We start from the raw sequence: 20,668 nt of genomic DNA, 5'->3' as shown, positions 1-20,668 counted from the left end.
TGAATATAGGCACCACTGGTCAAATCACCCTCATAATTGTCATTTGTTTGGGAATATGACCGGGTTATTTGTCCTCTGAGGAGATCATACTCGCTATCTACATCACTGCAGTCAATGAAAGGAATGGAGGTGCTGCTGCCATGAGCAGCCCTGGAAGCTGGACCTGTGCTTGGTTGCTGTGATTGAGGTCTGTTCTGCTGCATCCTGTCCTTAGCGGGTTCCTCTTCTTCCTCCACTGTTGACACCACTGCTCCATCCACCTTTCTGCCTTCCTTTGGACTCTTCTTCAAGGAAGGGCTCTTGTGCTGTCCAGTGTCTTCTGCTGAAGCCTTCGATTCCTTTCCTTGCCGGCAGCTCTGCACTGCTGCAGCATCATTGTCGTCTCCATGGGCTCTAGTGCTCTGGAAAGATAATAGAGGAAAGGCAAAGGGGAGACAAAGGGGGAGGGAGGGGTGGAAGGTTTGGGAAGGATGGGAGCCAGAGGGAAAAGGCTGCGTGTAATTATGCACCAGAATTTTGCACTGCATCTGCAGCAACATAGGAAATCCTGTCTCTTGAAAACAGAAGAGGTAATCCAAGCTTCAAAATTAATTAGAATTAAATAAAGAGGTTTCTGATCTTGAAGAACAGAAAAAATGCATAAGCTAAGCAAGGGAAGAGAAGGCAGACAGAATGCAGTGATAATGTAAAAAGGGGTATTTGAGTTTCCTGACCTGGCTCCTCTGGAGGCTGTTCAGGGAGAGCCATCAGCCCATGGTCTGGGTGTGTTTGGGATGCCAGCAACTGGAGAGACCAGAGCATGTGCATATTGGCTGGGTAGGTAGGTCAGTGTGTAATTGCTAGCAAACATTAAGCTGAACTAGGTGGTGAGTAGAATAAGAGAGCTGGGAGTCAAGTACTGGAGCAGCCATAAGTCAGGCCAGAAACTGGAAAAGACTGTGAGGCCTGAGGGTCAACTACTGACAACACTCCAAATCTGTACCAAATACTGGAGAGACATCTTTGCACACGTGTGTCTCTCTGCCTGAGGTAATAACCAGGAACCAGAGGATCTGAGTGTCAGTTACTGGATAGAGTGTCTAAGATCAATTACTGGACAAACCTATAGCATGCGTGTGCACGTGTGTGCCTGCAGACCTGAGTGCCAGGAACTCGAGTGGAGCTGTAAGCCTTGGCTGCTCTTATGTGCAGGTACCAGACCCTGGGAGACCTGAGGATCCAAGGGCTTGCTACTGGATACTGTCTAACACCAGTTGCAGGAGGGATCTGTATCATATATATGTGTACATATTTTCCACTCATGAACTTTCATCCCAATAAGCCAAAGAGTGGAACAGGGTGAGGCCACTGGCACTGTTTGTGCTTGCAGGAGTGCTGTTTTCTGTTTGTGTGCGGCAATGTGTATATGTACTGTATGTGTGCATTCATGTGGGTGCCTATAGTGAATATAAGCTCAGCCTTACTACTAGCCAGACCTGGCAACACGCAGCTGCTGCAGCCTCACCACTACTGGGCTATTGGATTTGCAAACTCCTAACATGCAACAGCTATTAACATAAGAAAAATATGTAAGGTATATATCAGAGATAATGGATTACAAGTCCAGAGCTGCAATTTTTCTGAGGAAATAACTGTTTTCCTCCCTGGTTAATACAACCTAACACCTTGAAATGTGCAAACAAGACCTCCCAGTGAAGGAAAATAATGACACTACCCCAGATGCAACAGCCAGCTACAACCTAGGACCTCAGCAGTAACACTGTGGATAGCAATTTTTCAGATGGTCATTAGCACAGCTCGGACAGGCTCATTATTTATATTTGCCTGGTTGTAAGCAATGTTGTTTCACTCCGCAGAACCCAAAGCTCATGATACCCAGAGCTCCTTAGCTCCCAGTTAAATGGTAAATGAGCAGAAAACTATGCTCCTAGGGTTTCGAAACAGCAATCAGTGGAGGGTAATCTAACAAGAAATGTTTAAAAGGAATGATCCAGGGTTTCATCAACATCACTGACTTGTTTTGGCACCTCTGTGTGCTGTTCTGAAGGCTGTGCAGTCAGACTCCTGATGGAATGAATCTTGCTGTGTTTCCTGGAGATAAAAGGAAAATCATATAAGAAGCTCTTTCAGTTTTTTTCCTACAAACAGGAAACAAGAGACATGCCTCTTTTAAAACAACACCCTCAAATAGCAGGCTTTCATAAAAGTTTGCTCCAAAACAGATTAACATTCCTCCTTTCCGTAAAATTTCCATGAACTGTGTTAAGTTTTTGTAAGAACAAATCTTACCATTGTAAGGAAAGGGAGAGGCACTGAAGCAAACATGGTCTATCACTTAAGCATGGATCATAAGCAATGAACTGTTGTCATGGTCTTTGTGGCATTTTGGCCATTATTTTCAGCTCACCATGAGCAAGATGAGTTCAGACAGAACTAGCTCAAGCAAGTTGGAAGCTTTCCCTGGAGACCTCTCCCTTGAGGTTGGCTATACTTATTCCTGTTACTTTCAGTATTATTCTGAGCTGAATATATATGTTCACGTACATTAACCACATCCCACCAAAGAGGGTGCAAATCAAATCAAGAGAAAGTTACCTGTGACAGTAGGACACCCATTGCTGAAAAACAGATTGAAGACTATTGATTTTAAGTAAACTGTAAGTTCTGAAACTGCCAAAACACTCTGGACCACAGGGATATTACATGTGACAAACTATCAAACCAACAAAGAAGGATTTTTTCACTTAGACTGGTGCAAAGATCTCAGAATATAACTAACTGGAAATCATGACTTTTCTTTGATTAAAACAGATTGGGATAGGTCATTTATTTCCTCTCACCTTTCAAACTGCACTTTCTTGTGCCCTCCTTCCTTAACATAGTCAAGAACTTGCTTCTGAGTCCGACCACTGGAAGAAAACCATAGTTAAAATATTTAATACAATATGCCACCTAGTCATCATAAACATGTGTGTGGCCCACACATGCAGTCACAGCAGCCAGAAGAGTATTTGTCACTATCGGCAGAAACTCACGTTAAGATCATAAAAAAGGGGACCTGGTCAGATACACACAGATTTATAACATTTTGCATGTCACTTGCCTCTTTTTTTTGCTATGGGACTACTTTTTGATGTCATTTCAAATCTGTTTATATTCAGTTGTGTGCCCTCTGTAGGGTAGTACATTACTGGGAAGTCACCACAGTGGAAAGTGAAGCAGGGGTTAAGTTTTCCTCTCATGAACAAAACTATTCTTGAATCCTTTTTAGTCAAATACCAGCCTTATCTGGTATCAGTAAACCCTGGAACCAAAATGAAAATCCCTGAAATGCATTTCACGACTCAGTTGCTACTACAGAACACACCTTTTCTGCAGAGATTTAGGCTGGAAATCACTTTCTCCCCTTCTGCTGCTACAGGGTGTGAAGAAGTAGTGAGAAAGCCCAGCACTGTCTATTGTGCAAAGTTATGAACTCCAAAGCAAACAGAGTGGTACAGGAAACCCACACCTCAAGAGCAGTCAACAGAGAACCAAATCATTCCAATTCATTAGAGGCTTTCAAGGCCTGAAAAAAGTTACTAAATGTAGTAGCACAGATCACAGTGAGTGGAGGTTGTAGCCAAAACCTGCTTTCCAAACCAGGAGGCGAGTTGAATGTGCCTACAGTTTTCTATTTATTCAGGCAGAAACTTAGCAAGTTATAGCTTGTTTACCCAACATAGGTCCTTCCATCTTAATTAATTTACTTTGCAGGCAGCAAACAAAGTGGGAAGAGAGTTGGAATGGCTATATATACTATGTTCTTGTGCATAGCATCTAGAGTGCACCATTTATCTCAGCAAAGAGCATTTCTGGCTGTTCAGCTTTTATCAGCTTTGCAAACAAAATAAACTGTATGAATAAAAAGATTTCCCCCTCAGCATACAAATAAAACAGTTACAATGATGCTTCTGTCAGTGCAAGGAAAAAAATATCAAACCCAGTGACTTAACTATTAAACACTTCCACAGCTCTAACAATATTGCAGGTAGACTTGGTTTTAACATAGGTGGTCATCTCACATAAATCCTTTGCAAGCATAAAGGTCTCAGCATAAAAACAAGCCATTGCTTTTAACTGCATAGAGATGGGCTTATCATGGGGAAATACAATGAAAACACAAATCTCTACTCTGATACATAGCAAATATCCCATCCAAGAAGCAGAGGATTCAAAGAGTGCAGGTCTTACCTGAACCTAAATGAAGAACCTCTAGAAAAAAGAACAGGCTTAGGCTTTGGTTTAGGTTCCTCAAAGAGCCTGAAAAAGGCATGATGCTCCACACAGATCTTCCAGAAAGACTTGCAAAAATCTCGACTGGCCATAAGGAATTCCAGGGTGTCCTGGAATGAACTCTGAAAATTGGGATAGCATTTGCAATGTAAGCAGGCAAGCAACAATAAAAAAAGGCTTTTTCCCAACTTAATGGCTTTCAGTTTTAACAGGCCCTATCCTTCCCACTTTGAGACATCATTGATCTGCCTGTCAGTATCAAAGCTATTGCTCAAACTTCCTTCCGCTGACAAATATGACAGAGATAAAGCAGTGGCTTGAACATTAATGAGAAGAAGTTGTTTACATGCAATGACTTAAGAATTGATGATACAGTACGAGAGTCACAGCCAGAAGATGACTCTGGGACATTCTATTATGATTGATTCAGTTTACATTTCTTTTGCTAGGACTGCTCACCTGAGATGCCAGGCTGATGTGCACAGCATCAACAGTGAACATAAGCAACCGATTAATAAACAATAAGCAAAAATATATTCTTGAGGTGATAAAACCCCATGTGTGATCTGTGAGCAGAAATTTACCAAATAACCTGTGGCCAACTTCATCAATTCCTGACAAGGACTTACATTCACATCAGGCCGTAGTTTGATAAGAAAACGTTTCCTCTTGAAGCTCAGCTTCCGAACCTTAGCCCAGTTGAAGGCATTGATCTTGGTGTGACCCTACAGAGAACACAGCCAGCAGAGTTCAGTCATTCCAGATCTGATTGGGGAAATCTAAACCACTAAAGAAAGCCTGTCATAAATTAACCATCTATTCACTTTACTTGAAATTATGATAATTCTCATCATTCATCCTCTGATAATACAAACCATAAGCACCTGCTGCCACAACTGAAACCAGGCACTTATGGTTAAACTCTTGCCTACAGGACTAGGTATACCAAGTTGTGAAAACATCCAACCCAGTATCACTGCACAAGACAGGGTGGCCCAGGTTTTGCCCAGATGATGTAATCTTGTGCCACTATGCAGACTTGGATTTTCAGGGGATTAAGTCACCTTGCAAAGGTGCCTCACTCTCTTTCTGCCAGCTACAGAGAATGCAGGGAATCCAGACACATGTCACCTCACTTTGAAGAGGTAGATTTCCTCTCTCTTTGTGTGTCTACAGGGCAAAATAAACACCCCTTTAAATACTACTTAGCTGTGGAAAACACAAACAACTGCAAGTTTTGTTTGAAAGTACAAAATACTGTATTTTGACCTTTCATCAGGAGCACCAGAAGCAAAAGGAATCTAAACAAATTACTTGTCTCTGAAGAGTCACAAAATTCTTTTCTGAAAAAATGAACCAATACCACAAGCAAACAGCAAGAGAGACATTATCCCCATATTACTCCACCTGCCAGCCACTGCATCATTAGCCCCTACCTTCCAGAAGTTTCATTCTTAATCTATGTTAGCAGGTAGCAGAGCTATTATTTGCAAATATTCATTACAGCAGTTTGTTCAGTACAGACTTCAATACAAACACGCCTACAGCACAGCACGGGAGTTTGAGAGAACTACTCCAGGACTGCTAAATGCAGAAACCCATGCTGATTTGGGCGCCATCACCAGACAGCTGTAGGAGTAATGACAGTGTAATGATCTCTGCTAAGTCAACCAGCTGTCTAAGAATCACATAATTAATCTCCCTTAGAATAATCAGCAGCAATGACACTGATTTCTAAATAAATGGCAGGCTTTAAAATAAGTCTGACTACAGCTTATGCCATTTGTGAGTTTTCCTTGTGGTCATTCTAATGAGAGCCTCATATTTCAACTTCTATCAGTTCTATCCAAAATAAAATGATAAACTTGAGACTCTTGACCTATGAAGTGCTTGAAGGAAGCCCTAAGCCTACTGACAGATGCCAGTTGCTGGGCAGACTCCAACAAGTCAGAGCCTGACTTCCTTTTTGGTGTTCGGTCTTGTAGCTTGAGCTGGAGAAATTTCCAAGCTTTTCAAACACATTAGGTCAAGAAGAGATGACTGAGTTTTAAAGCTTGATAAATCAAGCCTTGGACCTTCAGCCACAGCAACACCTTTATGGAGGGACTCCAGCCATCTGTTGGGACTTGGTGAGGTCCACACTATTTTGTGTGGACACATACTTTCATCTTGTAAGACAGTCCTAACTTATAAGACTTGGCAATTCATTAATTCAGCTGATGAAAATACTGTGGGGGAGCAGGGGACGAGCCTGCACAAGCAATTACTTGAGTTATGTGCTTTTCCAACAACATCCTAGTGTTCTTGCACTTCAATCTGTACTTCAATTTTAGGATTTTACTAGCAACCCATTTAGTTGATATGAGATTTTTTGGATTTTGCTCCTTGTTTGGTTGGCTGTTTTCTTTTTATTAAATTGTGATCTCAGAGCATTTGGGTCAGATATTTCTGGGTTAGTTTGTTGCAGTTATTTTTCTTTACGAAAGGACTCAAAGTACTTTATGAAGCTAGAAATACTAGCAGTTTAGTTACAGTCAAACTGTTAAATTGAAGAGCCTTTTTATAGTCTGTTTTGACAATTGTAAAAAGGGATATTTTAAAGAACAGTTTACTTACTGTTTTTAACACAGTGAGGTAAGTAGCATGCTTTCATCTTGAGTGAAGTGAAAGCAGCTTACACCAGCTGACTACCTGCACCTTCACAATTGTAAAAGCCCAATCTGTTATTTATCTAAGGGAAACTGCAGAATGAGAATTTGATAAATTTAACAATGATAGTTCATGAACATTTACTAGGCTGACTAGGGTAGGAAAGGAGAAGAAAGAAATATAAGGAAAATGCTTTGCATCTTTCAGTGAAAGAAATAAGATTCATGAATTCAGCAAAGGTACAATAGCCAAGTCCTGGACAGAAAACTGTAAAATCTCTGACAAAGTAATGCTACAGAGAGCTTACATTCACTACCTACATCCTTCTCCATGCACTCCAGCTGACTGTTGTTTTATTTGTCTCTGCTTCACACCCATTTAGTATGCACCACGCCTGCAAGATCTACCTGCTCCTATATCTAGGTTTCAGCATGACCAACTTGCAAATTGTGAGCTGTGGATCAGTTTGCATCTTGAACAGCACATTGTGGCTGCAGATGGAGTTCTACACTGTGCATGCAAATATGGTAAGAGCCCCTGGAAATGAACGACCTAATGCAGCTATAACAATTCTAAGGTCATCGTTAGAAAAAATTTGGAAGTTCCTCAGTTTTCCCAATGAAATACTTCTAGACAGGGCCGAGGTCCTGAATTCTTGCAGCTGCCACAAATCTCTCTGCTTTATGAAGTACAAAATCATGTCCTGAGCAGCTCTAACCTGAAACACCAGAACGCCTGTGTTGGCAACAGCCAGGTTGATTTTTGTCCCTTCCCTGTCCTTGGCTGGATGCAGGCGTATCCCGTACATCTCCAGCCGACGGGCAATCTCCAAGAGCTGGAAGTCAGACTCTGCTGGTGTCTGTCCCCTTGAGAAAGAAAACAGAGAAGACACGCAAATTTGTCACACCTTTTAATAGAGATCAAGAGGTCCTCCAGAGAACAAAGAGACATTTGATCAAAGAGACTGAAAAACCGTCAGAGGTGTAATGTCTGCATGGTTTTTCTATGTTCGCAGACATATCAGTTAGAACAACAACACAGTCTAAACTAATACCAAAGAATACCCAGATTTTACAGTCTATTATAAATTTTGATTGCTCCAATTCTGAGACACCTGATACAGCTTGATTTTGAACCATTAACAGAATTTACTACCTCCCTTTCCAGTGGAAAACATGTTGTATTCCTACAAAAAAAAAAATTTATCACAAATAGAAGCATCTAAGGATGTTGTTCATTCTAAAAGTGAATGTAATAGCAAAATGTGGCAAAACAGAAGACATGAAAATCTTACCATAAATGTTGCGAAGCCATAAACTCTGAATTATTTGTGACGAAATTATACAAAATTGTTGATTATTACTGCTATAGAAATCACTACCACTCCTCTAAAACTCAGTCGAGTTCAAAATGAAATTGTTCAAGTCTTGAAGCGCTCTTGACAGCAAAAAAAATAGCTTTCTATGCCTTATTCATAATTCTGTTAACCATCTTCTTACTATTAGTCTTTTCTCCAGATCTTAGGATACCAATTTGCATCATCATCTTGAATCGTGTTCCCCCAGATCTCTAATTCTACAAGTACTCTTCCTAAAACTATCATTAAACCCCTTCTTCACCCATCTCGAAGTACAGCATGGAAAGGTGAAAAGGCAACATTCAATGTCCTTGAAACCAAAAGACTGCTGTCAGAAGTGCTTGACTGATCAGTCATCATTTGCAATCATACCTGCATGCACAAAATCAGCAGTGAAGCATTTTGTATGAAATAGACTGTAAAATAAAAGCATGCTTGAATGAATATCAAATCAACTGCACTTTAAACATCTTGTTATGATGATGGGAGAAAGGCAGGAGTAACCTTCAGGAAGTTCTTAGGCTTAAACATTTTTTGAGACGCAACCTTTGAGAAACTCAGAGATCGAAATGTCTTTTATACTTATGATCCAGCATATACTTACAGTTAGAACTACTCTACAGGAAAAGAAGGCCAACAACAAGAATAGAAGAGTCTTACATGTGGTTACGGTGGAATTCCATGATTTTGTCTTCTAGTGCTTCTTGATGAGGTATATACTTGTTCTTCGCTAAGTGTTCACGATCTATGGTTTCATCAAAATCCCCAATCTCAGCTATGGAGAGTTTTAAGAAAAGTCTATTAAAACACTATATTAAATCTGAATTATCTGGTCAAGCTATAAGGTCCAGACAGCTGGGAAGAGGGCAGAGAGACAATTTCTTGCAAGCTGTGTCACAGTTTTATGATTCAGATTTCCACTACATTATCTTCCACACATTACTCCCTTCTCTTCTGTATTAGTATCTGATATGTGACAAGTAGCCCAAGGATTCCTCCCATACACCACAACCAAGTAAGTAGCTGTTAACCAAACAAATGAAGCTGTCAGTGCTACCTTGACTTGTGTGTGGGATAAGGGCAGGGGTAACACAGAGACCAGCACTAATTCAGCAGAACTCATCCACCTCTCACACTCTCTCATGGGGCTCAGGTGCCTTTCCATGGAGCAGCCAAGCACAAGCTCCTCCCCACGTCCCACACTGTAATCTTTGAGGGGAAATCTGAGAGATGGCTCTGTTTGCTTGTTTGAACACAGGCTTGTATGGCACTCCGTGGGGTTATGAAACATTTGTCATCCTCAAATTCTGCAGCAGTTTGAGACACATTCTGCCTCCCTCCTCCTCAAAGTTGCTCCCATCTGCTGCAGTTATTCAACATTATATGTGCAACAGTATGTCACACCCACCTTCCATTTTGCAGCCCATTCAGTGAGATTTGCTTTTTTTGGCAGGTGTGGGGGGCAAGGGGCAGGCAGTCTATGTGTGGGTGCCAAATTACTATCTTGTTGCCTGCTATTCTGGGAATGCCTCTGAAAATCTAGCTATTAGCTTTTTCACTGAAGAAGCAGAGCAGCTTCTGCCTGCAAATCTGATAGAGTACGAGCAACATCACCGCAACAAAGGCTGCTCCCTTGGTAACATAAATGAAATTAAAACACAGTAGCCTCAAATTAAATGCAAGTTATAGTCTGACACATTGTAACACAGTTGACATAACACAGACCCAAGCTCAGATACACCTGCTTCATCCTCACCTCTGTTGTGACCATGTAAATGACCCCTCAATTCAGTTAAATTCAAAATAAGTTGGTTTAGACAAAGGAAAGGTTTCAGATGATGTTTAAAACACCGTGAGTGATTTCTGACAAATATTTCCCTGGGATCAGATGTACCTGCAAATGAGGAGGGAGAGCAATAGCCCTGGGTAGGCAGTGAAGATGAGGAACCAAAGCCTCTGTGAAGGACAGAGCAGTCAACCCAAATTGCCTGCAGACACATGATGCCATTTTATATTTTGGAGGTCAGAGGCAGAAAAGAGTTGATACCTGAGACACACTGATTTCTACCCCCTCATTCACCCCATATGCTCCCAATCATTCCTTGAGACAGCAGAAATACTACAGAGCCTTTGAGAATTCCCCTTATTAAAATTGGGCCATTTGTCCCCATCTCAGAAAAAGCTCCTTCCTTCCACGCTTATTCATCCCAGAGTCACAAATCTTTAGGGTCTGTTTTTAATCCCAACGCAAACAAAAGGCAAGTTTCTGTTCTTTAATGAAGCCATAAGCCCACCTAACTTTGCAACACCTCCAATAACATGGGCCTGGATTCTTTAAAATGCATTTCATAACCTGTATGTCCTTGTACACAGGGGAGCTTAACACACCTTCTGTAGGGCTTTCTTCAGAGCTGAGAGTACAGAAGACTCTCACCTCACACCTCTACACAAGTTCTATAATGTTCTCTGCATTTGCCAACTGCCAATCCATTATGAAAATTGTCTTCCTGGCTTTCAAGTTACTTCTGATTTTGTTCTCTCTGACCTCGTACTCAACAAGACTTTACTTCCCTCCTTAACCCTCCTTTTCCACTGTGAATGTCTTTCTAGTAGCACTCCATCTCGAGTGAGAGGGAAATACTGTCTGCCTCACATATAACTATTCTTTAAAATCTTTTCACATGATTTAGCCAAAGATTTATTTACACTGATGACTCCTCTTATCTTGGACACCGTACTCTCTCTGCATTAGCACTTCTGATATCCTAACGCTTTCTATTCCAGCTCTTTTCCTCTTACCACAGAATCACAGAAATGCTTAGGTTGGAAAAGACCTCTGAGATCATTGAGTCCAACTGTTAACCCAGCACTGTCAAGTCCATCACTAAACTACGTCCCTAGGTGCCACATCTATGTGACTTTTAAATACTCCAGGGATGGTGACTCAACTGCTTCCCAGTGCAGCCTATTTCCCTTAGCATCCAATCTAAGCCTCCCCTGGCACAATTTGAGGCTATTTCTTCTTGTCTTATCACTTGTTATCTGTGAGAAGAGGCTGACCCCCACCTCACTACAATCTCCTGTCAGGTACTTGTAGAGAGCAATAAGGCTCCCCTGAGTCTCCTCCTGGCTAAACACCCCCAGCTCCCTCAGCTGCTCCTCATATGACTTTCACTCCAGACCCTTCACCAGCTTCACTGCCCTTCTCTGGACTTGCTCCAGCATCTCAGTGTCTTTTTTATAAATGAGAGGCTCAAAACTGAACACAAGATTTGAGGTGTGGCCTCACCAGTGCCACATACAGGGGGGCAATCACTGCTCTGGTCCTGCTGGTGACACTATCACAAGCCAGTTCACCACTAGCCTTCTTGGCCACCTGGGCACACTGCTAGCTCATGTTCAATCCATCTTTTTACTTCAAGCACTCACTGTACTGCATTGCTTGCAGTATTAAAGGATCCTCTCACTTCTAACACTTTCTACAATGCTTTTAAAGTATTTTTAAATAGAATGTTTCAAATATAAATTTCATTCTGTAATATACATGGTTATGTAGCAGAGACCTATTTGCTGTCATATTATGATTTTATGATAAGTAACAGCCTATAACATTGACATAAGGCCTCCTGGAATCAGATATTCCCCATGGAAACCACTCACTGGCACAGCATCACTAAGGCACAGAATAACTAACCTGCATTTTCAATCTTCCCACCTTTATATCATTACTCTTATCATATTTAGTTTTATTTTTTGTTGCAGACAAATACATAATATTTCTTCTGCTACTGAATAATAAGCTAGAGAGAAAATAAGTACGAAAGACAGCCATGGGGTAAGATACAGCTATAGACTCCCACCAGAGAAAATTTTCACAGAAAAATGTTCATGAGACACAAGATGGATAAAGAAAAGAGACAGTTGCAAACATCCTGCAGAGGCTTTTAGCAAACATTGTTAGGCAAAAAAGGGAGAGGGGAAAAATCATAAACAGCAAAAAGAAAAGGCCAGCTTGCAGCCAGGAGATGGTGAGGGTTAGCACTGCAGGTGCACCATGAGGCACAACATCCCTCTGCCCAAAATGGCAGTTCAGATTCTGTGAACACTGTCTCACTTCTGCACGATTAATCTCTTGCCCCTCTTCTGAAACCATGAAAAACTCTGTTTTTCAGTACAGAAGTAGCTTACCCTGCTCTCCCCTGAAGAGGAGCACTACCTGATTCCTAAAATCCCAGTTCAGAATCACTTTGCACCTCCAGTTCACAAGTGAATGGGACAAAGAAGTAGAGGGATTTCAAATACATCCTGACCACTTCCAGCTACTGCATAAAATGATGTAATCCAACAGGATAATGCATTTCAGCAGCACAGGAGCAATGGTGATGATCTGCCATTTCTGCACACCCTGACACCTGCACACCTCAACAGCCTACACAGGTGTGTCAGGGGTATAACAGAGGAATTCTGAAAAACTGCAGAATTAAACTGAAGTTTGACTGTGGAGAGGAGGGAAAGGGATAGCTTGCAAAGGTGAAAGGACATCCTGTATTTTATTTTTTAAAAAACTAGCTAACAGTTGCACTCTGAGCAGCTCAGACAGCAGAGCAGTGGGTGGTTCAGTGAAGAGTAATTGCTAAGGTATGAGTAAGACATGAGCTAGGACCTAAGTAGAGATCATAAGGAAAACAATGCATATAAAGTATAAGAGCTCAAGAGAGGATTACAATGAAGTAATATCTCAAATGAAGAGAGGCACATACATTAGGGTGTCCTCTACTCAAAGTCTTTCTTTGGTGCACAGACATTTAGTAGGAAATCTCAGCCCCCTAGAATGCAGTGTGGCAAATGAGACTCAATTTCCCCAAATGATCAAGACTTTTCTTACCCCTGAGATGAAAGAAAGTTAGAACTACCTTAACTGAGGAAAAAACTAGTACAGTTGGTGTGCTAAACACTGTAATGGGAAAAACTAATACAAAAAACACACTAGCCAAGGATTTCATTTTTCTTAAGTGTGTGCTGCAAAAATACTCACTTTTAAAATGGCATGAGGAATACAAAATTTTACAGCTTCTTACTGCTATTCAGTGACACTGGGCAGTGATGACCATGGCAAAAAGAGAGCTATGGAATACCTGCCACTGATGAGAAACTGCCCCAGCACTCTATCAGACTAAGGATCATGAGATTTAACTGTTCATCTCTAAAGAGCTTACTAACATCTTTGTTGACTATAATTTCCATACAACAGCATCACAGCAGAAATATGCAATACTGAATTGTACAATGACCATTCAAAACAATGCCTATTATGACCATTATATCTGCTAAGAAGTGGTTTTTCTTAATGTTATTCTCAAGATGAGTATCCATGAAGTCTTGAAATGGAAAACATACACTGTCTTTCAAGTGATGTGGGAGCTAAAAGAAGCTTTGATGCTATAAACAAAGTTAATGCATGATTGATTCTACTGAACAGTCTTATTGTGCATATTTTGCAATTAAAAAAGGGTTTAAAACCTTGGTGTTTTCTTTTCTTCCCTATCAGTTCCTCTTAGGACTCAGATTTAGTCTGGCATTCTAAGCATGTTTATTTACTACATTCTCTAGACAGCATACAGATCTCCAGGAATTTGAATGCTCTGTTGACATGATAATAAAACAGGAATTCAGAAGAATTCAACCTGTTTATCACTGCCTGCAAAGTCTACTTTTTATGTGATCTTTGGCAACCTGTCAAATGCTGTGCTTTAAAAATGCAAATCCAGTGTCCAGAAGCTGCTCTTTATTTGAAATAGTAAATTATCTGTATTTGAATGACATTATAAAGAAATACAGTAACTTGTCCATGTGACTTAAAACCTGTCCCTACAGCAGCTACTAACAGGTAACCCTGGAAAGCATGCCCAACCACTTATTCTGTTTATCCTCCTAGAAAGAAGAAAAAGGGAAACTTACACTGTACTATGTGTGAGATTAGGAGGGCAGTGCTGGTATCATTACACGTTAGCCTTCCCTGTGCCAGGTCCTGCTTCACTTGCAATGCAAATAGGTACCTGCAAAACAAAAGTGAACAAAAAGTTACACAAAGCAGGAGGTAAAGATGGAAAAGTATTTCAATACCAACTCTGGTTTTGACTACATAGAATCACAGAAGAGAATCAAAGAATCACCAAGGTTGAAGGAGATGTCTAAGATCAGAAAGTCCAACCGTTCACCTCCCTCTCTACAGTAACCCTTAAACCATATCCTCCAGCATTGGATCCAGACACCTCTTAAACACTTCCAGGGACTGTGGCTCTACCACCTCCCTGGGCAACCTATTACAATGCCTGACCACCCTAACAGGGAAAAAAAAATTTCCTAATACCTAATCTTAATCTCCCCTATCATAGTTTATGACTGTTCCCTCTAAGTCCTCTCACTGCAGGCATGGCAAAAGAGAACATCCCCCATCTCTCCACAACCTCCTTTCAGGTAGTTGCAGAGAGCAATGAGGTCAGCCAGCACTCCCAAGTCCCTTTCTGATGAACAACTCTCAAGCCACTCCTCCCCCAGCCTGTAATGCTGCATGGGGCTGTTGTGTCCCAAGTGCAGGACCAGTACTTTGTCTTACTGAACCTCATGCAGTTTTCCTCAGCCCATTGATCAAGCCAGTCTCTCTGTACCTTCAGGGAGATCAACACTCCCACCCAACTTATTGTTGTCTGCAAATTTACCGAGAGTGCACTCAATCTCCATGTCCAGATCACCAGTAAAGATGCTAAATAGGACTGGCCCCAATACTGAGCCCTGGGGAACACCAACAGTGACCAGCCACCAATTGGATTTAGCTCCATTTACCACAACTCTCTGGGCCAGGCCATCCCCCAAACATCTGCCTACCCATACAAAAATTCACTCTGGTAGAAGAATATAGCACAAAAACGTTCTATTCTCTTCTTCTTCAAGTGATGAAGCTGCTCCTGTGGATTTGCTTTCATATCCTACACACTGCTGTATACATATACTCAAGTCCCTTAGCATACATATTTAAAATCTAACCAAAAAAGTCATTAGAATTCAGAGTCACATCTTCAGGTGCAGAAAGAGATCACCAAAAATCAATTTACGGTTCACATATTAAGCAACTGATATGCAGAATATCTATTCAGAAACATAAATGTTTCATTAATAGCATCACATTGATGTTTTCATTTATCCCTTTATTCTTCTTATTCAATCTTTCAAGTAAATATTCCTTCTTCCTATCCCACATTTCTACTTTTCTCTTTCCAGGCTATCAAGCAATATCAATAACTTATTTTTTCCATTCCAATGCTCTATTACTACAATAAAACATGACAAAGATAAACAGTGAACATCACAAAAGTGGACTTGTTCCTTACAATGCAGGTCCTTGTAAAAGAGGACTTTGTCTTTTGAGCAGATTGAAATTAAAAACCAATTGTGAAAATACAGAATCAGAACGGAAACATGTAATTAAAAACTAGTAATATTGCAACGAAACAATGTTTCTGACCATAAAGGAAGGACCTGTTAGTGAGAAAGAACCTTAACGAGTCCCTCATACACGTATTTACTCACAGAGAAATATGACTCTTCATGCCAATGCAGTGTAAAATTCAGCACTTAAATGAAGTGTTTGAAATGCACTGAAAAGCATTTAAGCATTAGCATTTAAGGTACTCTGTCTGCATATATGTGTATCTTTCTCTGCCTCCCTCTTGTCTTTCTTCTTATTCCTTCTCCTTTCCGTTTCTCCATCTCTGAAGTAACACTTCCACCTGTGCAAACCTTTGGCATTTGAGTTGGCTATACAAATAGGGTCCAAAGCTACTGCAAACTGGTAATTCATGTACAACAGCTCTCCCAAACTTGGGTGCCGTCACACATGTCCCTCCACAGAGGGGTGCCCCAGGGTGCCAATACATGACTTGGATCCCTTCCAACATCACCACCAAAGGGGCCTAGAGAACTCTGTTGCCAAACTGACTCCTCTTGGTAAAGAGTAAAAAAGTAAAGCTCTCCCAGGACTCCAAATCCAAGGGTGCAAAGGACAACTGCACTTTTGAAGAACCTCTCAGCACAGACTGCAACTGAATCTTAGGGCCCTTTTTGCAGGTGCATTCACAGCTGGGACAAATATTATCAAGCTAATACCAAGAGGCAGTCATCGACCCTCAACCAGTCATCCTAAATTCCATGTTCTTCCCTCTGTCCACCAGAGACTTAACAAGAAAATGCAGTCACACAGTTACTAACCTTGTCAGTTCCTCCTGCAGCTGAGCGTGGTCAGGTGGGAAGAATTTTACCACAAATTTTACAACAACATGCTTCGGTCCTAGGGGAAATGTCAAAGGAAGTTAGGAAACATCAGTGACACGCCAACCAAATGTTATTATGCACAATGATGTGCAAGGGATGATTCATGCAACCTGCAGTGTGTACAGACATGCCAACCTCCTGTCCTTTGTTAGCATGCAGGATATTTAGAGATTGCCCTATAAAATTTACATGCAATAAAAGAGAACAGTAACTTGGTCGAGGGCTACTCTGCCGAAACCATGTCTGTGTTTAGTAATTACATCACTCATTCCAATAAAATATATTATGTATGTCTATTTTCCTTGCTTCAGAACAGGAGGGAGCTAAAATACACTCATTTTTCAGGTCCACTAGCAAATTATTATTTCTATTTTAACAGCAGCATGTTTATTCCAACTTTTCTAAGTACGACCAGTGACAAAAGGACCAATGCATCTCTGTCTTGTGAGAGGGAGAGGTGCCAGAGCATACACCCAGACTAATATGACCAGAGAGGCACCTAAGAAAACTTAACCTCAATGGCAAAGCTCAATAAATTATTAACTTTGCTGATATTTGACAGAGAAACAAACCAAAACCTTTCCTGTTCACTTCTACTCTTCCCAGAGCTGATGGGTATTTACAATTTCCAGTCCTTTCCCAATACCCATCATAACTTTCCCTGAAGGCCCTATCACAACTGTTGTCTCCTCTTGGTCTGTCTCAGGTTCTGCAGCAATGTCCCACACAGTTGTAATACATTTGCCAGCTCCTTCCCAATAATAACATCTTCCTGTTCTTTTTCTTTTATCCCAATTACTGCTACCTGTTAGCAGTGTATGCTTCCTTTAATCCTTCTTTTACTGCACTTTTTCTCTACGAAATTGTTCGTTCTGTCCACTGCCCCCAGTGCCTCTTCTAGTGACTGACTAAACCTCAGCCTCCTAAGGGGTTATAGCTCCTTCATCTGTACGTGTGACATAACTTCACAGCATGCACAGTCTGTCTTCTAAGGACAGACCAGAAGTAAAAAACAATCCAAACAAAATTCAGTGAAGAAGTTTGAGATTGCAAAGATCACAACTGACAGAGTCCCCATTTGTCCAAGTACTGTCAGACTGAGGAAAGAAATGTCAATAAGGAAGTACTTACTTCTAATCTGTTTCATAACAGGCTTCAAAAGATCGAGCCACACCTGGAAACAAAAGAAGGTGGGGTTATCATCTCTGAACAAACTTCCAGAGAAGCATTTTTGCAATTGCAATTGCAATACTTAGATTATCAGTTACTTATGTATTTTTTCCAGTGTGGCCATTATGCTTTCTTTAATTATACACTGTGGTTTTCCTCATTTCCCCCCTCCCTTTTCTTCCAAAACTCTGGAAGATGTCCAGGGAACAGCACTGTTAATGGGCCCAGCTTTTGAAGCAAAACAGATTCAGAGAGCTGGGAAACAGTGAGGAAGTCTCCCCCTCACTTGTCTCAGACACCAAAAATCACAGCACATGTGGTCAGGAACCATTCATTTTGTGGAAATGACAAGGGAAATGAGGAGCTTCGAAAAAGACAGTCCTGTACTGTCACTGTGGTCCTCACCCTAATTCATCTTGAGAAATTCAAGTGAAAGGGGCTGGTGCTAGCATTTTTGCTGGGACGACTGGGCAAACAGAGAAATGAGCAGGTGACAGTCTCCTGGTTTTGGGGACTCAACAGGAGTCCCACTGTGAGGTCTGGGCACAAATGTGGAGCTCCCTTGCTTGGCTCTGTGGAGATAAGTGAGCTTCCCTCGCACCACCTGTGGGAGGAATATCCTTTCAGGTCACAGGTGAGGCAGACAACAGCACAAGGTATGGTTGGGAGAAAGCTTGCTTTTGAGCTGTGGAACATCCTCTCCTTTCTATAAACCTGGGAAGCTCAGACCAAGGCTTTTTTAATAGGAAACAGGGTAGCTTCTGCATATAGTCCACTTTCTGGGTTTTTTTCTCAGGACACTGTGTGGGTCTTTCCTTCAGCTTTCGAAAGAGAAGCAGTGGGTGGAAATACAGTTTTCAGAGACTAAACTCCCATACTGCAGTCTCAGGTCAAAAAGGCCTGGGCAAAATGTTACAGAAAGCCAAGGGACAATCACGCAGAAGGTAAAAACCAGATGATTCACAGGGTCTGGAGAAGTGTGACAGCTCACAGTCCTCAGCTGGTGGAGGGTGAACCAATGCACAGGGTATTTTGTTATCTCACTAAATTACACAGAGCCTCCCTTGGAGATGTCTGGAATTTGTGGAAGAACACCCTACAACCAGCACAAAGGTTAAAGCCATTAAAAAACAAATTAACCGAGTCGTCGTCTAGAAAAAGAGTATATATTAAAATGATTACTTCTTCGACCTTTAATAATTTTAGATTATGCAGAGACTGAAACATACTCAAAACATCCATTTTCTAAAATCACCTGAGAAGCCAGACAGGAAGAGGCTTGTGTGGCTGCTGTAACGGCTCCAATGCTGTGTGCCATTTTATCATTACTAATATGAGTGCTTCCAATTAACCAAGAGCTCACACTCCTGCCCTTTCACACCCACTAATGTTTCTTGATGGAATTCATCTTATGTTTCCCAGTTTAGGAAATTATTTTTATTTTTGTTCAGGAGGGCTAAGAAAACTTGGGTAATTCAAGAATAGGAAGAGTGTTTATCATATTAAACTGGTTCTGACAATATTTAACACTTCAGTAACTTGAAACAGTTTTGTCTCAGAAAGTTTGCATGTGCATAATTTGCTACCAAGGTCAGAGACTTTGCCAAGTTTAGTGGGGGGAAAAAAAAAAGACATAATGAATATGAAGTAGCCAATTTACACGATTATGGGAAAATTGTATTTTCCTTGACAACAACAACAGCACATTTATCTCTTCTTCTCAGTGAGAATTTATGATACAGTATAAGCACACATCCTATAAGCAAGTATTAATATCCTTGAATAGACTGCTGTATACCACAAATGCAGGTATTGAATGCATATAGGGAGAAAGGTGGAGCAAAATGAAGATGTTACCCCTAGCACGAAACCCAAGCGGCCAAAACTTTTGCATCATGCAACTCCCACACTGTATCTAAACACTGTCGATCTGAGACTGGTTTATAAACTGGAAATGAAAAATAATGTGAGGACTCAATTAAGATTTATGTTTTCAATTTTCTCCAGAATTACAAAGGCTAGATTATTTATTTGTTAAACAAAGGCTGGCATGCCATGCTGGTGACCAGATTTCAGCAGCTGGAGAATTGGGCCAGGCATCGAGTGTGATGAAACGCTGCGAAACCCCAGGCTTGGCAACAGTGTCTCCTTCCTCCTTCCCAGCAGGAAGTGCTGCTCTCAGACCCTCCACATGCATCTCCCATGCAGATCCTGTCTGCTGCAAGCATGGCATGCTTCAATGTTTACAGCTGCCAGGCATCTTGACATACAACTGTCAGTATGCCAGATATGAAGTCTGGAGCTTTGCATGTTGAAACAAACACAGCTGAACTGTGAATATATGACTTCATGATTACATCCAAACAAATACGTTCTAAATATTTATTTTTTCCTTTTACATTGCACTCTACGTTGGGAAAGCAAGTCATTCTCTTCAGATGATATGAATGTAAAATATGCATGTGTGTTTTATTTCTCAGACACACCATTAACTGCAATTTTATTTCATTCTGCACAATGATTGAGTTCTGCATTATGGCCATTATGAAGCTCAGAGAATTCTAAATCCCACAGGGACATTCACCTCAATTGCATCACATAAACTGGTTACAATAATTTAAGTGTAAATAACACTCTCAGAGTGCTGTTCCACATCAAAACAACAATTCATAATCAAATCTTCTGCTTCAGAGTTTCCGTGAGTTGCTTTCAGGTGGCTGAAGGCATTAGTTCCACTGAATCTCACCACTCTTGGGGCACAGCCGAGTAAATATGGGCAAGGTTTGTGGATTTCCCCATTTGTTCAGAAGTAAAGACTGCAACAACCAGCAAGAACATGGACTGGTGCTCTCAGACTCTTGGATATTACTTCTTTTTGCAAGAGTAGGG

At 41.1% G+C, this 20,668-nt stretch overlaps 1 protein-coding gene across 1 annotated transcript in view; it reads right to left on the bottom strand.

Annotated features, from left to right (window-relative positions):
- The window catches only part of FARP1 (FERM, RhoGEF (ARHGEF) and pleckstrin domain protein 1 (chondrocyte-derived)), a 79,389-nt gene that overhangs the window by 45,673 nt on the left and 13,048 nt on the right, over positions 1 to 20,668 (bottom strand). Inside the window, exons 4-13 of the mRNA XM_009078844.1 lie at positions 17,741 to 17,783; positions 16,547 to 16,625; positions 14,240 to 14,337; positions 8,942 to 9,056; positions 7,643 to 7,790; positions 4,905 to 5,000; positions 4,234 to 4,397; positions 2,841 to 2,909; positions 2,007 to 2,091; positions 164 to 401 (exon numbers count right to left, since the gene is read on the bottom strand). Of these exons, the coding sequence (XP_009077092.1) occupies positions 164 to 401; positions 2,007 to 2,091; positions 2,841 to 2,909; positions 4,234 to 4,397; positions 4,905 to 5,000; positions 7,643 to 7,790; positions 8,942 to 9,056; positions 14,240 to 14,337; positions 16,547 to 16,625; positions 17,741 to 17,783 (1,135 nt within the window). The remainder of the gene's footprint in view (positions 1 to 163; positions 402 to 2,006; positions 2,092 to 2,840; positions 2,910 to 4,233; positions 4,398 to 4,904; positions 5,001 to 7,642; positions 7,791 to 8,941; positions 9,057 to 14,239; positions 14,338 to 16,546; positions 16,626 to 17,740; positions 17,784 to 20,668) is intronic.

This window comes from Acanthisitta chloris, unplaced genomic scaffold (assembly GCF_000695815.1).
Source record: "Acanthisitta chloris isolate BGI_N310 unplaced genomic scaffold, ASM69581v1 scaffold9747, whole genome shotgun sequence".
In the NCBI taxonomy this organism is placed as follows: domain Eukaryota; kingdom Metazoa; phylum Chordata; class Aves; order Passeriformes; family Acanthisittidae; genus Acanthisitta; species Acanthisitta chloris.
Note: the sequence above shows the minus strand (reverse complement) of the source record. Positions and strands in the feature narration are given on the sequence as shown.